We start from the raw sequence: 16,443 nt of genomic DNA, 5'->3' as shown, positions 1-16,443 counted from the left end.
GCTCTCCCTGTTTTTTTCTCATCCTTTCATTAAAATCTCTGAACCAAATTAGTCGGATATTCCTCTTACTGTTTGTGAGAGCTTCTGTGTTCGACTTAATACTGCGAGAGATAATAATTCAAAGAGCAAAGAACATTACAGCACAGGAAGAGGCCCTGCGCCGATCCAGATCCTCTTTCTAAACCTGGTTCCTATTTTCCAAGGATCTGTATCCCTCTGCTCCCTGCCCATTCATGTATCTGTCTAGATACATCTTCAATGACGCCATCATGCCCACCTCTACCATCTCCGCTGGCAACATGTTCCAGCCACCCACCACCCTCTGCATAAAGAACTTTACACACATATTTCCCTTAAACTTTTCCCCTCTCTCCTTGAACACATGACCCCTCGTAACTGAATCCCCCATTCTGGGAAAAAGCTTCTTGTTATCCACCATGTCTATACCTCTCATGATTTTGTAGACCTCAGTCAGGTTCCCCCTCATGGCTTTTCCATTTACTGTATAGTTCGCTCTTGAATTGGATCTTCCAAAATGCATCACCTCGCATTTGCCTGGAGTGAACTCCATCTGCCTTTTCTCTGCCTAACTCTCCAATCTATCTATATTCTGCTGCATTCTCTAACAATCCCCTTCACTATCTGCTACTCCATCAATTTTAGTGTCATCTGCAAAAATTGCTAATCAGACCACCTCTACCTTCCTCCAGGTTTATTTATGTGGCACGGTGGCACAGTGGTTAGCACTGCTGCCTCCCAGCGCCAGAGACCCGGGTTCAATTCCTGACTCAGGCGACTGTCTGTGTGGAGTTTGCACATTCTCCCCGTGTCTGTGTGGGTTTCCTTCGGGTGCTCTGGTTTCCTCCCACGGTCCAAAGATGTACGGGCCAGGTGAATTGGCCATGCTAAATTGCCCGTAGTGTTAGGTAAAGGGGTAAATGTAGGGGAATGGGTGGGTTGCGCTTTGGCGGGTCGGTGTGGACTTGTTGGGCCAAAGGGCCTGTTTCCACACTGTAAAGTAATCTAATCTAATATCACAAACAACAGTGTCCCCCAACATAGATCCCTGTGGAACACCACTGGTCACAGGTCTCCATTTTGAGAAGCTCCCTTCTACGACTACTCTCTGTCTCCTATTGCCCAGCCAGTTCTCTATCCATCTAGCTCGTACACTCTGGACCCCATGTGACTTCACATTCTCCATCAGCCTACCATGGGGAACCTTATCAAATGCCTTACTGAAGTCCATGTAAAAGACATCTACAGCCCTTCCCTCATCAATCAACTTTGTCATTTCCTCAAAGAATTCTATTAAGTGGGTAAGACATGACCTTCCCTGCACTAATCCATGTTGCTTATCACTGAGAAGCCCATTTTCTTCCAAATGGGAATAGATATTATCCTTTAGTATCTTCTCCAGCAGCTTCCCTACCTCTGACAACCAGGCTGACCGGTCTATAATTACCTGGATCATCCCTGCTAACCATCTATAAGGCACAAGTCAGGAGTGTGATGGAATACTCCCCACTTGCCCTGGATGGGGACAGCTCCAACAACACTCAAGAAGCTCAACACCATCCAGGACAAAGCAGCCGCTTGATTGGCACCACATCCACAAACACCCACTCCCTCCACCACTGATGCACAGTGGCATCAGTGTGCGCTATCTACAAGACCCACTGCAGAAAGATCCTCAGACAGCACCCTCCAAACCCATGGTCACTTCCACCCTGAAGGACAGGGACAGCAGACACATGGGAACACCAACCCTAGCAAGAACCCCCCCCCCCCAAGCCAGTCACCATCCTGACTTGGAAATATATCGCTGTTCCTTCACTGTCACTGGGTCAGAATCCTGGAATTCCCTCCCTGAAGGCATTGTGGGTCAACCTACAGCACATGAACTGCAGCGGTGCAAGAAGGCAGCTCAGTCCCACCTTCTCAAGGGGCAACTAGGGACGGGCAATAAATACTGGGCCCAGCCAGCGATGCCCACAAATGAATAAAAAAGACATTGAAAAGTTCCTGCAAAGAGTGAATGAGCTGTCACATGGCGCAGTGAAGTGATAATGGGATAAATATTGTTCGGACATGAGGAGAATTTCCCTGCTTTTCCTCATATCTGCAGTCAGGGAACTATATCTGGTTGGTATGGACGGGTTGGACCAAAGGGTCTGTTTCCATGCTGTACATCTCTGACTCTATGACAGACAGGATGCAGAATTCTGCGTGTGTCTAATTCCGAGGTGAGATTTTGATCCCACATCAACCCTGGCTCCTAAACAGAGGGGGAACTGAGCAAAGCAGGAGGTGGGTAAGAGGCATCAGTTTTACACAACCATTGTGTGTAAGAGAGTCCCACTCCCCTGCTCATTCCCAAACACGGTTTCTGCAAAATCTTCTCCTTCATCTATTTATCCAAATCCCTTTGGAACTTTCCTGTTGAATATGCTTCCACCGCCCTGTCTCAGCAGCGCATTCCGATTTCTCTTCATTCTGCTGATTGTCTTCCCTCATGGAATCCACTTCCTCCATCCATCAAAACCCCTCTGCTTAATCTCCCCTTCACCTTCCCTGCTCCAGGAAGATCAGCGTCACCTTCCCCATCCGTGAGAAATAGGATCGGGAGTAGACCATTCAGCTCCTCCGGCCTGCTCCATCCTTCAATAGGATCATGTCTGATCTGACATTCCTGCCCTTTCCCTGTAACCCTCGATTCCCCGACTGATTGAAAATCTATCGATCTCAGCCTTAAATATACACAAGGACTCTGCCCCCACAGAGCTCCGTATCAGAGACTCCCAATCCTCTGAGAGAAGAAATTCTTCCTCCACTCCATTTTAAATGGGCGCCCCCTTTACTCTGAGACAACTCTGCACATCTGAGTTCCCTCAGCACGGTTCCCATTTTATATTCTGGAGACAGCAGATGCTGGAAGCCAGAGTCAGTGGATGTGGAGCTGGAAAAGCACAGCAGGTCAGGCAGCGTCCGTGTGGCAGGAAAGTCAACGTTTCAGGACAAAGCCCTTGATTCTGACTCTCCTGCTCCTCGGCTGCTGTCTGACCCGCTGTACTTTTCCAGCTCCCCATCTACTGACCTCCCTCTCCATTGTAGAGCCTCCCAATCATCTCCTCTGTTCCCTCACCAAGATCTGGACATCTACTGCCTGAAGTTTGGCATCCAGATTTAAACAATAATCCATCAGCAGGCACTTGTAAATGTTTCGAAACAACTTCTTTATTTTTGTACTCAGTGGTGCTAATAATAAAACGATGGCTCCTGTCTGCTTCTGAGCTCAACTCAGTCACCTTCAGACATGTGGCAGGACAATCTGACAGTCTATATGCAACCCAGCAGCTGCGATTGAAATGCATAAGTTCACTGGGAATTGATTCCCACCGTCCAGGACTACGGCCGTGTAACAGGGACTGGGCCCCAGTGTAATCAGTGAACACAACAGTTGAAGGGGTTAGAGACCTGCTTGTGAGTTAGGAAGTGTGAGAACAGAGACTCGGATTCACAGAGTCAGAATCACAGAATCATTCCGATACTGGAGGAGGCCATTTGGCCCATCATTCCGACACTGCTTCATTATTGAGTGCCTATCTCCTGCCTTTTTGTCATATCCTTGCACACTGCTAAATGTACACAAGGACTCTGACCCCTCTCCTCTCTGGAACAGGGAGTTCCGAAGACTCACAATCCTCCCAGAGAAGAAGCCAGTCCAAAGAGAGCGAAACAAACCCTCTTCGACCTCCCTCATGGAAGCTACCTCCCCCACACCCCAAATAGAACATTCCAGACCCTAACTACTCACTGGATGAGAATCACTTTCTCTGATTGCCCTTGCCTCATTAGTGCATCACTTTAAAGAAAATGTGGAAACAGGGGCGCAGGGAGCAACGGTGACAGAAGAATTGAACTGAAATCTCCTCCCTATGTGGCCCTGTGTTCATTCCTGATGGCCCTGTGTCCATTCCTAATGGCCCTGTGTCCATTCCTGATGGCCCTGTGTCTATTCCTGATGGCCCTGTGTCCATTCCTGATGGCCCTGTGTCCATTCCTGATGGCCCTGTGTCCATTCCTGATGTTAATAACTCCACCATTAGCTGCTGAGTCTCTCACTGGTTGGTGCCTGATCTCTGGGACTCGGTGCTCCCACCTCTTCACATCTTTATCGTTCTTACAGCTCTACAGGACATTGGTTAGGCCACTGTTGGAGTATTGCGTACAATTCTGGTCTCCTTCCTATCGGAAAGATGTTGTGAAACTTGAAAGGGTTCAGAAAAGGTTTACAAGGATGTTGCCAGGGTTGGAGGGTTTGAGCTATAGGGAGAGGCTGAACAGGCTGGGGCTGTTTTCCCTGGAGCGTTGCAGGCTGAGGGGTGACCTTATAGAGGTTTACAAAATTAAGAGGGTCATGGATACGGTAAATAGACAAGGTCTTTTCCCTGGGGTTGGGGAATCCTGAACTAGAGGGCATAGGTTTAGGGTGAGAGGGGAAAGATATAAAAGAGATCTAAGGGGCAAAGTTTTCACACAGAGGGTGGTGCGTGTATGGAATGAGCTGCCAGAGGAAGTGGTGGAGGCTGGTACAATTGCAACATTTAAGAGGCATTTGGATGGGTATATGAATAGGAAGGGTTTGGAGGGATATGGGCCGGGTGCTGGCAGGTGGGACTAGATTGGACTGGGATATCTGGTTGGTATGGATGAGTTGGACCGAAGGGTCTGTTTCTGTGCTGTACATCTCTATGACTCTGACTGCTTTGACCCAGTTTTAGCTCGCCTGTCCTATTATCTCTTAATATGACCTAGTGTCAAAATTCAACCATTCACATTGTCCCAGCCTGTCCGTTTGGAATTGTGTGGTCGAGGGGTTTTTGTTACCTGAGAGAACCGAAGGGAATGAGGGGAGGCGATGGAGAGGGTGGGAAAAGGGGAGGGAATGGAGAGGGTGGGCAAAGAGGGAATGGAGAGGATGGGAAAAGTGAGGGGTGGAGATGGAGAGGTTGGCAATGATCTGAATGGGCGATAGAGGAGGCTTCTGGGGCCGCAAGGCCCAACCCAGCTCTCGTTCCAGAAACGTAAGCTGTTGTAATTGTATCTGTTGCTAAGGAAGCAGATGAGGCAGTAATGCAGACAGGCCTGATATTGTTTTACAGAGCTGCTCTCCAGGAACCAGTTCCTGGACCATTTTGGGTCATGCAGTCATCAGCGTGATATACTGTCGGCCCGGTTACTCCCAGACCGGGAGCAGACCCGATTCTTCCAAACATCTGAGCACCAGAGAAAGCAACCTCAGCCTCAACTCATCTCACAAGACACAGAGAAGCTACGAGTAGGCCGTTTGGCCCTTCAAGCCTGCTCTACCATTCAAGAGGAGGAAGCCTGGTCGACCCACACTCACCCTGATCCAGTTGGGAATTCCTGCCTGATATTTGGACAAACAGTCAAATTATACATATCCCCCACAAACCCCTGCACCCACTGCCCCCAATCCCTGCACCCACCCAGCCTTCCCACTCCCAATCCCCAATGCAAAATGGCGGAATCCTCTGGTCTTTGTAACCCACCCACCCATCACGGTCACCTCCAGACCCTCCCCATGGGGTGAAAGTGGCTTAGGGGCTGACGCAACATTGGGAATTACTATTGAGACCACCATGAGTGGCCCTACTCCCACCTCAAGTGTTGGGGGGGGGGGGGTGCAAAAGTTTATCAACTTCCTGTGATACAACTTGCATTTACATAGCATCCTGCACAGAGTGAGGAGGATATCCCCGGAACCACATTACAGTTAATGAGCTCCTACCCTGTATGTGCTCCCACTCTCCTCAAGTGTCCTCAATGTAGGGAATGTAGCAGCCATTTTTCACACAGCAAGATCCCACAGTGTGGAGCTGTTTGTATTGGTTGGTATTGATCGGGGGACCGTGCTGTTCTGGTCTAAAGTGAAATCCTCGATTCTCCCCCAAAATGGTGTCAATGGGAAACTTACAGCAGAGGGACAAGGGGCCTCGGTTTAATATCTCGCTGCCAGTACAGCACTCCCTCAGCGTCACCTCCTTCAGGTCTCTAAAGTGTGACTCAAACACACAGCTTTCTGGTTCCACTTCTCCCTGAGATACAACCAACACAATTGCGGTGTTGACTAAATATTGGCAAAATTGTCATTTCCCCCCCTCCTCCACCCCCCAACACCCCCCGTGACCCTAACCCCTAACCTCTCACCCCAGACTGATACTGGACAATGATCTCAAGAGGGAAGGGAAGTATTATTATACCAAAGTCATGCTTCTGCTGAAGGTTTACAAGGTTGGTCAGTGGTTAGCACTGCTGCCTCACAGCACCAGGGAACTGGGTTCGATTCCAGCCTCGGGCGACTGACTGTGTGGAGTTTGCATGTTCTCCCCGTGTCTGCGTGGGTTTCTTCCGGGTGCTCCGGTTTCCTCCCACAATCCAAAGATGTGCAGGTCAGGTGAATTGGCCGTGCTAAAGTGCCCACAGTGTTCAAGGATGTGTGGGTTGGCTGTAGGGAGTGGAGGGTTACAAAGATAGGGAGGGAAGCCCCTTGGAGGGATAGTATGGAATCAATGGGCCAAATGGCCTACTTTCACATTGTAGGTATTCTCCAAATTAACTGAAATATAAACTCCGGATCTGTTACCCTTCCAGCTTTGTTTCTTAGTCAGTCAGCCTGGTGGATTGTTTGCAAGTTACTTGAAGGAATCATTTGACACTCATTTTCCCCCCTCCCCCCTCCTTCGCTCCATCCATTTCTCCATTTATGGTCAACAACATGGTATGGAAAGCTTTAAACGGCCTGACTTAAAATAATCGCACATTTTCTCCCAAGGACAAGTGCTGCAGAGGGGGGGAGGAAGATCCGTTTGTGGACAGATATCAGACAAAATACATTCCCTTTCATCACTGAGCTGTCACCTCGGGATAGTGCTTTATCTTGCTCAGATACAATTACAGGAGTCACATCTGATACACGGACTGTCATTGGCAGCAGTGCTCTCTCTACTCTGTTAAACTGAAAGTAAAGTTCGTTCACTACAGTCCCCATTAAACTGTCCCAGGACAGGGACAGCATGGGGTTAGATACAGAGTAAAGCTCTCTCTACACTCTCCCCATCAAACACTCCCAAGATAGGGACAGCATGGGGTTAGATACAGAGTCAAGCTCCCTCTACACTGTCCCCATCAAACTATCCCAAGACAGGGACAGCACGGGGTTAGATACAGAGTAAAGCTCTCTCTACACTGTCCCCATCAAACTGTCCCAAGACAGGGACAGCACGGGGTTAGATACAGAGTCAAGCTCCCTCTACACTGTCCCCATCAAACACTCCCAGGATAGGGACAGCATGGGGTTAGATACAGAGTAAAGCTCCTCTACTCTGTCCCCATCAAACACTCCCAGGATAGGGACAGCACGGGGTTAGATACAGAGTAAAGCTTCCTCTACACTGTCCCCATCAAACACTCCCAGGATAGGGACAGCACGGGGTTAGATACAGAGTAAAGCTCCCTCTACACTGTCCCCATCAAACCCTCCCAGGTTAGGGACAGCACGGGTTAGATACAGAGTAAAGCTCCCTCTACACTGTCCCCATCAAACCCTCCCAGGATAGGGACAGCATGGAGTAAAGCCCCTCTCTTCCCCCACAGCCCTGCCAACGTTTCCACTGGAGGCAATGCTCCCATTCCAGTTTTGGAAGCCACAGGTGAGCCACCACCCCCTCAGCGCATCAGAGAAGCAATAAAAAAACTGTCCTGAGGTATACGGCTGAGTCAGACCAGTCAATCTCAACTGCTACTGGTTTTCCCATCTGGGAGGCTATTTCAGAGGCAGCTAGACCATAGCTGTGGGTCTGGAGTCACGTGTAGGCCAGACCAGGTTGGGCTGGGAGATTTCCTTCCCTCAAGGACATTAATGACCCAAATAGGGCTTTTCACAACAATCGCCGATGGTTGCCATGGTCATCATTACTGACGCTAGCTCCATATTCCTGGTATGATGAGTTTATTTCAGAGTGATCCAGCTGCTGCAGTGGGATTCAAATCCGTGACCCTGGAGCTTAGCCTCATGATTATTAAAGCAATGATGTTCCCACAGCTGTCACCGTCTTGCCTTTGGGAAGTGGGGGGGAGCGGGGAGAGCTGGCACAGAGTGAGGATCTCAGGGAGGTGAGACAATCCCAACAGTGAGCCAGGATCCCTGGATACATGGGGTAGGAGTTGCATTCCAACTCTGGGAATTGTATCGTCATGGCTGTTTCAGAATCACAAGATATTGGTTTTTAAACTCTCCTTTGGGACATGGTTGGGCCCAGTATTTATCCGTCCCTAGTTGCCCCTTGAGAAGGGGGGGATGAGCTGCCTTCTTGAACTGTGCTATAGGTCGACCCACAATATCCTTAGGGAGCAATCTCCAGGAAGGACTTTTTACTGGATCACGACAACATTGTGCATTTAGAGGCAGTAAAATATCTCGAGGCGTTTTTTAAGCAACGATTGATTGTCAGACAAAATTTAATACCAAGCTACAGGAGAAGACGTTCAGACAAATTGATAGTTACAGAGCTAGGTTTATAGGAACACATTGACGGACAAGAGAGGGAAGGAAAGAGAGAGAGAGAGCGAGAGGGATAATTGAGGTCGAGAGAGAGAAATGAAGAGGCAGAGAGGTTAAAACAGGAAATTCGAGAGCTCAGGGGTGCAGGCAACTGGGGGTCTGGCTCACAATGGAGGGGATTAAATTCAGAGGATCAGTCCTACCTGTCAGAGCCAGTGTGTGTGTGTGTGAGAGAGAGACTGAGAGTGAGTTAGTGAGTGTGTGTGTGTGTGAGAGACTGAGAGTGAGTTAGGGAGTATGTGTGTGAGAGACTGAGAGTGAGTTAGGGAGTGTATGTGTGTGAGAGACTGAGAGTGAGTTAGTGAGTGTGTGTGTGTGTGAGAGAGACTGAGAGTGAGTTAGGGAGTGTGTGTGTGTGTGAGAGAGACTGAGAGTGAGTTAGGGAGTGTGTGTGTGAGAGACTGAGAGTGAGTTAGGGAGTGTGTGTGTGTGTGTGAGAGAGACTGAGAGTGAGTTAGGGAGTGTGTGTGTGAGAGAGAGAGAGACTGAGAGTGAGTTAGGGAGTGTGTGTGTGAGAGACTGAGAGCGAGTTAGGGAGTGTGTGTGTGTGAGAGAGAGAGACTGAGAGTGAGTTAGGGAGTGTGTGTGTGTGAGAGAGACTGAGAGTGAGTTAGGGAGTGTGTGTGTGAGAGAGACTGAGAGTGAGTTAGGGAGTGTGTGTGTGTTAGAGAGACTGAGAGCGAGTTAGGGAGTGTGTGTGTGTGAGAGAGAGAGACTGAGAGTGAGTTAGGGAGTGTGTGTGTGTGTGAGAGAGACTGAGAGTGAGTTAGGGAGTGTGTGTGTGAGAGAGACTGAGAGTGAGTTAGGGAGTGTGTGTGTGTGAGAGAGAGACTGAGAGTGAGTTAGGGAGTGTGTGTGTGTGAGAGAGAGACTGAGAGTGAGTTAGGGAGTGTGTGTGTGTGAGAGAGAGAGAGAGACTGAGAGTGAGTTAGGGAGTGTGTGTGTGAGAGAGACTGAGAGTGAGTTAGGGAGTGTGTGTGTGTGAGAGAGAGACTGAGAGTGAGTTAGGGAGTGTGTGTGTGTGAGAGAGAGATTGAGAATGAGCCAGTGAGTGTGTTTGATTGGAGATTTATCCTCCTTTATCCACTTTTATCCTCACCTTCACCTACCTATCACATTCCCATTTACCTTCCCCCCAGCCGCACCCCCTCCTATTTATCTCTCAGCCCCCTTGGGCCATCCCCCACATTCCTGATGAAGCGCTCCTGCCCAAAACGCTGGCTCTCCTGCTCCTCAGATGCTGCCTGACCAGCTGTGCTTTTCCAGTGCCACACTTTTGGACTCCGATCTGCAGTCCTCGCTTTCTCAGGGATTCCGAAGAGAGTTGGATTGGAAGGAGTTCAGCTAATTCACCGCTTGTGTTATTACATACCTCTGGAGCTGGTGGACTTGTACCCAGGCCTCCAGACTCAGAGGTAGGGATCCTACCACTGAACCACAAGACCTCTCTCGCCTTCCACGGTAGAGCCCGTTTCAGGCCCCAGGAATCACAGGTCCTTCCCTGTGTTTCGGAGAGACCCCACCTGATCATTGTGTCTAACATGCACACAGCCAAGGTCAGACCTGCAACAGGGTGCCCAGTGGGAACGAGCTGAAATTTAATTAACCGGCCGCTACATCAAAGACTGATTAAATTACAGAGTGAGACTTACTGCCAAGTGTTTGACTTGGTTCCAGTGACAGCAACATCTTTCACATTTACTCTGGTTATTTTTAACGAATGATCAGTGGCAAAAAGCAGCTGCAGTCAGAAACTGGATCCGATCGCAATCTCCAATCAAACACACTCACAGGCTCACACTCAGTCTCTCACACAATCACACTCACACTCACTCTCACTGGCTCACTCTCAGTCTCTCTCACACACACTCACACTCACAGGCTCACTCTCAGTCTCTCACATACTCACACTCACACTCACTCTCACTGGCTCACTCTCAGTCTCTCTCACACACACTCACAGGCTCACTCTCAGTCTCTCTCACACACACTCACACTCACAGGCTCACTCTCAGTCTCTCTCTCACACACTCACACTCACAGGCTCACTCTCAGTCTCTCTCTCACACACACACACACACTCACAGGCTCACTCTCAGTCTCTCACACACTCACACTTACTGGCTCACTCTCAGTCTCTCACACACTCACACTCTCAGTCTCTCACACACTGACACTCACACTCACTCTCACAGGCTCACTCTCAGTCTCTCACATACTCACACTCACACTGACTCTCACTGGCTCACTCTCAGTCTCTCTCTCACACACACACTCACAGGCTCACTCTCAGTCTCTCGCTCTCACACACTCACACTCACACTCACTGGCTCACTCTCAGTCTCTCTCACACACACACTCACACACACTCACTGGCTCACTCTCAGTCTCTCGCTCTCACACACTCACACTCACTGGCTCACTCTCAGTCTCTCACACACACACACTCACTGGCTCACTCTCAGTCTCTCTCTCTTTCACACACACAGATTCACACTCACTGGCTTACGCTCAGTCTCTCTCTCTCACATGCACACACACAGACTCACACTCACTGGCTCACTCTCAGTCTCTCTCTCACACACACACTCACAGGCTCACTCTCAGTCTCTCGCTCTCACACACTCACACTCACACTCACTGGCTCACTCTCAGTCTCTCTCACACACACACTCACACACACTCACTGGCTCACTCTCAGTCTCTCGCTCTCACACACTCACACTCACACTCACTGGCTCACTCTCAGTCTCTCTCACACACACACTCACTGGCTCACTCTCAGTCTCTCGCTCTCACACACTCACACTCACACTCACTGGCTCACTCTCAGTCTCTCTCACACTCACACTCACTGGCTCACTCTCAGTCTCTCTCTCTTTCACACACACAGATTCACACTCACTGGCTTACGCTCAGTCTCTCTCTCTCACATGCACACACACAGACTCACACTCACTGGCTCACTCTCAGTCTCTCTCACACACACACACACACTGGCTCACTCCCAGTCTCTCTCTCTCTCTCACTAGCCCAGTCTCTCTTTCTCTCTCTCACTAGCCCAGTCACTCTCAGTCTCTCTCTCTCACATGCACACACACAGACTCACACTCACTGGCTTACGCTCACTCTCTCTCTCTTACATGCACACACACAGACTCACACTCACTGGCTCACTCTCAGTCTCTCTCACACACAAACACACTCACTGGCTCACTCAGTCTCTCTCTCACACACACACACACACACACTCACTGGCTCACTCTCAGTCTCTCTCTCTCTCGCTAGCCCAGTCTCTCTTTCTCTCTCTCACTAGCCCAGTCACTCTCAGTCTCTCTCTCTCTCTCTCACTAACCCAGTCTCTCCCTCTCCCTCTCTCTCACTAGCCCAGTCTCTCTCTCTCTCTCTCACTAGCCCAGTGTCTCCCTGTCCTCTCTCTCTCAATAGCACAGTCTCTCTCTCTCTCTCTCACGAGCCCAGACTCTCTCTCTCTCTCTCTCACTCACTAGCCCAGTCTCTCTCTCTCTCACTAGCCCAGTCTCTCCCTCTCTCTCTATCCTCTAACTTATCTCTCCACGCTTCAGGCTCACTGCCTTTATTCCTGATGAAGGGCTTTTGCCCGAAACGTTGATTTCGAAGCTACTTGGATGCTGCCTGAATTGCTGTGCTCTTCCAGCACCACTAATCCAGAATCTGGTTTCCAGCATCTGCAGTCATTGTTTTTACCTCTCTCTCTCTCACTCTAGTCCAGTCACTCCCTCTCTCTCTCACAAATCCAGTCTCTCCTCTCTCTCTCTCACTAGCCCAGTCTCTCCTCTCTCTCTCTCACTAGCCCAGTCTCTCCCTCTCTCTCTCTCACAAGCTCAGTCTCTCTTTCTCTCTCTCACTAGCCCAGTCTCTCCCTCTCTCTCTCTCACTCTAGCCCAGTCTCTCCCTCTCTCTCTCTCACTAGCCCAGTCTCTCCCTCTCTCTCTCTCACTCTGGCCCAGTCTCTCTCTCTCTCTCTCTCTCTCACTAACCCAGTCTCTCCCTCTCTCCCTCTCTCTCTCTCACTAGCCCAGTCTCTCCCTCTCTCTCTCTCTCTCTCACTAGCCCAGTCTCTCTCTCTCTCTCTCTCTCTCTCACACTAGCCTAGTCTCTCCCTCTCTCTCTCTCTCTCTCTCTCACTAGCCCAGTCTCTCCCTCTCTCTCTCTCTCTCACTAGCCTAGTCTCTCCCTCTCTCTCTCTCTCACTAGCCCAGTCTCTCTCTCTCTCTCCCTCTCTCTCTCACTCTAGCCCAGTCTCTCCCGTTCTCTTTCTCGCTAGCCCAGTCTCTCCCTCTCTCTCTCTCACTAGCCCAGTCTCTCTCTCTCTCTCTCTCACTAGCCTAGTCTCTCCCTCTCTCTCTCTCTCACTAGCCCAGTCTCTCTCTCTCTCTCCCTCTCTCTCTCACTCTAGCCCAGTCTCTCCCGTTCTCTTTCTCGCTAGCCCAGTCTCTCCCTCTCTCTCTCTCACTAGCCCAGTCTCTCTCTCTCTCTCTCTCACTAGCCCAGTCTCTCTCTCTCTCTCTCTCTCTCACTCTAGCCCAGTCTCTCCCTCTCTCTCTCTCATTAGCCCAGTCTCTCCTCTCTCTCACTGGCCCAATATCTCTCTTTCTCTTTCTCTCTCTCACTAGCCCAGTCTCTCTCTCTCTCTCTCTCTCTCTCTCTCACTAGCCCAGTCTCTCTCTCTCTCTCTCTCTCTCACTAGCCCAGTCTCTCTCCATCTCTCTCTCTCACTAGCCCAGTCTCTCTCCATCTCTCTCTTACTAGTCCAGTCTCTCTCTCTCCCTCTCACTAGACCAGACTCTCTCTCTCTCTCTCTCTCACTCACCCAGTCTCACTCCCTCTCTCTCTCTCTCACTAGCCCAGTCTCTCCCTCTCTCTCTCTCATTAGCTCAGTCTCTCCCTCTATCTCCCTCTCACTAGCCCAGTCTCTCCCTCTCTCTCTCTCACTCGCCCAGTCTCACTCCCTCTCTCTCTTTCTCACTAGCCCAGTCTCTCCCTCTCTCTCTCTCATTAGCTCAGTCTCTCCCTCTATCTCTCTCTCACTAGGCCAGTCTCTCCCTCTCTCTCTCTCATCCAGTTTCTCGCTCTCTTTCACCCAATCTCTCTCTTTCTCTCTCTCTCTCTCTTGCCATTCGGTGATCCCTGTACTTTCCCATCCTTTTTCCCGGCCCAAAGAAACTCATTCCTACTTTTCCATTCCCCCGCCCCCGCACTCGGAATCCGAGTCCCTGCTCCTAACGGTTCATAATCCTCACAGACTGGACTCTCACGCTAACCCAGAGCAGCTCTCTCGGATCTGAGGCTTCAGTTATGTCCATTCTCCATATCAAGGGCCAGACATTTTCCAATAAATATGGACGTGTTTCCCTCCCACCATGTGGATCATGTCATGCATTTCAAACCCGGTCTGAGTGACTGATTCCCATTCCCTGAGGGAATCGGTGGGTGCTCCTGGAGAGATTAATGATGCATTTCCAGGTGTAGTCTCAGCTCGTGACCTGACACGGTCAGACCACAACGCCTCAGGGTTAGTTGTGATGAAATATTGTAAAAACTCATCGATCAATCTTCTGAAGACACTGTGGCTCATCAAAGCCTCAATATACAGGAGTCAGCACAAGTACAGAAACGCCTGTATTTTAACGGAACTCCGATCCAGTGCACAGTAACAGCAGTGTCTACCATCGATCAGAGACACAGCAGCGATGCGTCAAGGCTCCTCAGACAGCACCTTCCACACCCATGACCTCTACCCTCTTGAAGGACAAGGGCAGCAGATACATGAGGACCCCACCCCCCCCTGCAAGTTCCCCTCCAAGCCACTCACCATCTTGACTTGGAAATATATCGCCGTTCCTTCAGTGTGGCTGAATTCCCTGGGGTTCCCTCCCTGATGGCATTGTGAGTCTACCCACACTCCCAGGACTACAGCAATACAAGAGACAGCTCCCCTCAAAACCATTCTATAGGATGTGGACACTGCTGGCTCGCTCAGTATTTATTTCCTAACCTTAATTACCCTTGAGAAGGTAGTGGTAATCTGTTGGAGGGCAATTAGGGATGGGGAATTAATGTTGCTCACACCTTCTCCATCTCACCAGTGAAACTTCTCAAATGACTCTCAAGGTGAGGATATCCCAAGTTAGTACACAGCCCCTGAAGTGTAGCCACTGCTGTGAAGTAGGAAAGACAGCAGGCAATTTGTGCACAGCAAGATCCCACAAATTGCAAAATGACGGTGAGACAATAACCAAATGGTCTGTTTTTGTGCTTCTGAATGAGGGGTAAACATTGCCCTGGACAATGGAGAGAGAGAGAGAGCTCTCTTCAAAATCATGACAATCCATGCTCATTTCTGTGTCTATCTGAGAGGGTAGCCTGGGTGGAATAGCAACAGCCTCTGATGGCACAGCTCTGACAGTGCCAGCCTGGAGAGGACACTCCCCTTTCTGGTGTTAAGCTAACAATCTTCAAACTCGGAGTGTCTGCCACTGTGCTGTCACATGGGATATGGGGAAGGGGTGATTGGCACTCGATGTGGCTGGATTTAGGGCAAAAGGTGAGGTGCCTGGCTATGAATAAAGCTGGGAGCAGCTACTCAAGGGGAATGGGGGGGTGGGGGGGGGGGGGCGATCTCGCAATGTGGTGGGAGCATCCCTACCTCTGGACTGGGTTCAAGTCCTACCTGCCCCATAACTTCACTATCCTACCTCTGTTTGAGCTTCTGCAGGTCATCAGCCAGGTTATCCCTCTCCACCTCCACTCGGACCTTCTCGTTGGTCAGTGCGTCTATCTGGCGCCGGAGCTCCCTCATCTCCTGCTCGTAGATATCGTTGATCCTGCCGGGTTCCTGGCCCTTCAGCCTGTTCACCTCGGCCACCAGCACCTTGTTCTGCTGCTCTAGGAAGCGTACCTTCTCGATGTAGCTGGCAAAGCGGTCGTTCAGGTGCTGCATCTCGGCCTTCTCGTTGGTGCGCGTCTGGACAAACTCCTGGTTCAGGGCATCGGCCAGACTGAAGTCCACCACCTCATAGCCCCGGGATGGCGCCTTGACCCGGTAGCTGGAGTAAGAGGGCAGCATGGTGGATTTGGAAATGTGAACGCTGGAGGAGAGGTTAGATGCCCCTCCGCCCAGTCTCCCACTGGTGTAGGATGCCCTGGAGAGATGGGGAGAGCCCAGGACACTACCCCCGAAAGTTCTCCTGTAGGAGCTGGTGCTGGTGGTGCTATAGGCCATGACGTCTGTCTCAAATCTTCTTCACTTCCTTGTGTTCTTATCCCTCTCGTTCTCGCCCTGCTCACCTCCCTGCCTGCGGTTGATCTGACAACTCGGCAGCTCCAACCAGCCCACTATAAATATGTTCCTCTGAGTGGCACTGCTTCCAGTTCCTGGGTCCTAGTGCCCAGTGAGTCACACAGGCATTCCTGAACATCAATCTCAGGCAAATGTTTAAGCCCACCCTCCTTCCTCCAACATCACTAACATTAGATGATTCACTCATTGTCACATTGCTGGTTGTGGGAGCTTGCTGTACATAAATCAGCTGTTGTGTTTTCGACATGACAGCAGTGATAAACACTTCTGTTATTCGATATATAAACCATCTAAATCTATTCAATTAGATTCCAGTCTGTAACTCACTCCCAGGTTTCTGTTATTCCATATATAAACCACTCTGAACCCCTTGATTAGATTCCAGTCTGTAACTCACTCGATTATGGATGTAAACCATGCCACATATGAGGGAGTGCCACACTGTCGGAGGGTC

General features: G+C 50.1%; 1 protein-coding gene across 1 annotated transcript in view; it reads right to left on the bottom strand.

Annotated features, from left to right (window-relative positions):
* Positions 1-16,031, bottom strand: part of desmb (desmin b) — a 41,800-nt gene extending 25,769 nt beyond the window's left edge. Inside the window, exon 1 of the mRNA XM_072579980.1 lies at positions 15,385-16,031. Coding sequence (XP_072436081.1) covers positions 15,385-15,911 — 527 coding nt within the window. The 5' untranslated portion in view covers positions 15,912-16,031. The remainder of the gene's footprint in view (positions 1-15,384) is intronic.
* Positions 16,032-16,443: the final 412 nt, after the last annotated feature.

The sequence above is a fragment of the Chiloscyllium punctatum genome, chromosome 10 (genome assembly GCF_047496795.1).
Source record: "Chiloscyllium punctatum isolate Juve2018m chromosome 10, sChiPun1.3, whole genome shotgun sequence".
Classification (NCBI taxonomy): domain Eukaryota; kingdom Metazoa; phylum Chordata; class Chondrichthyes; order Orectolobiformes; family Hemiscylliidae; genus Chiloscyllium; species Chiloscyllium punctatum.
This window is presented reverse-complemented; position numbering and strand designations above follow the sequence as displayed.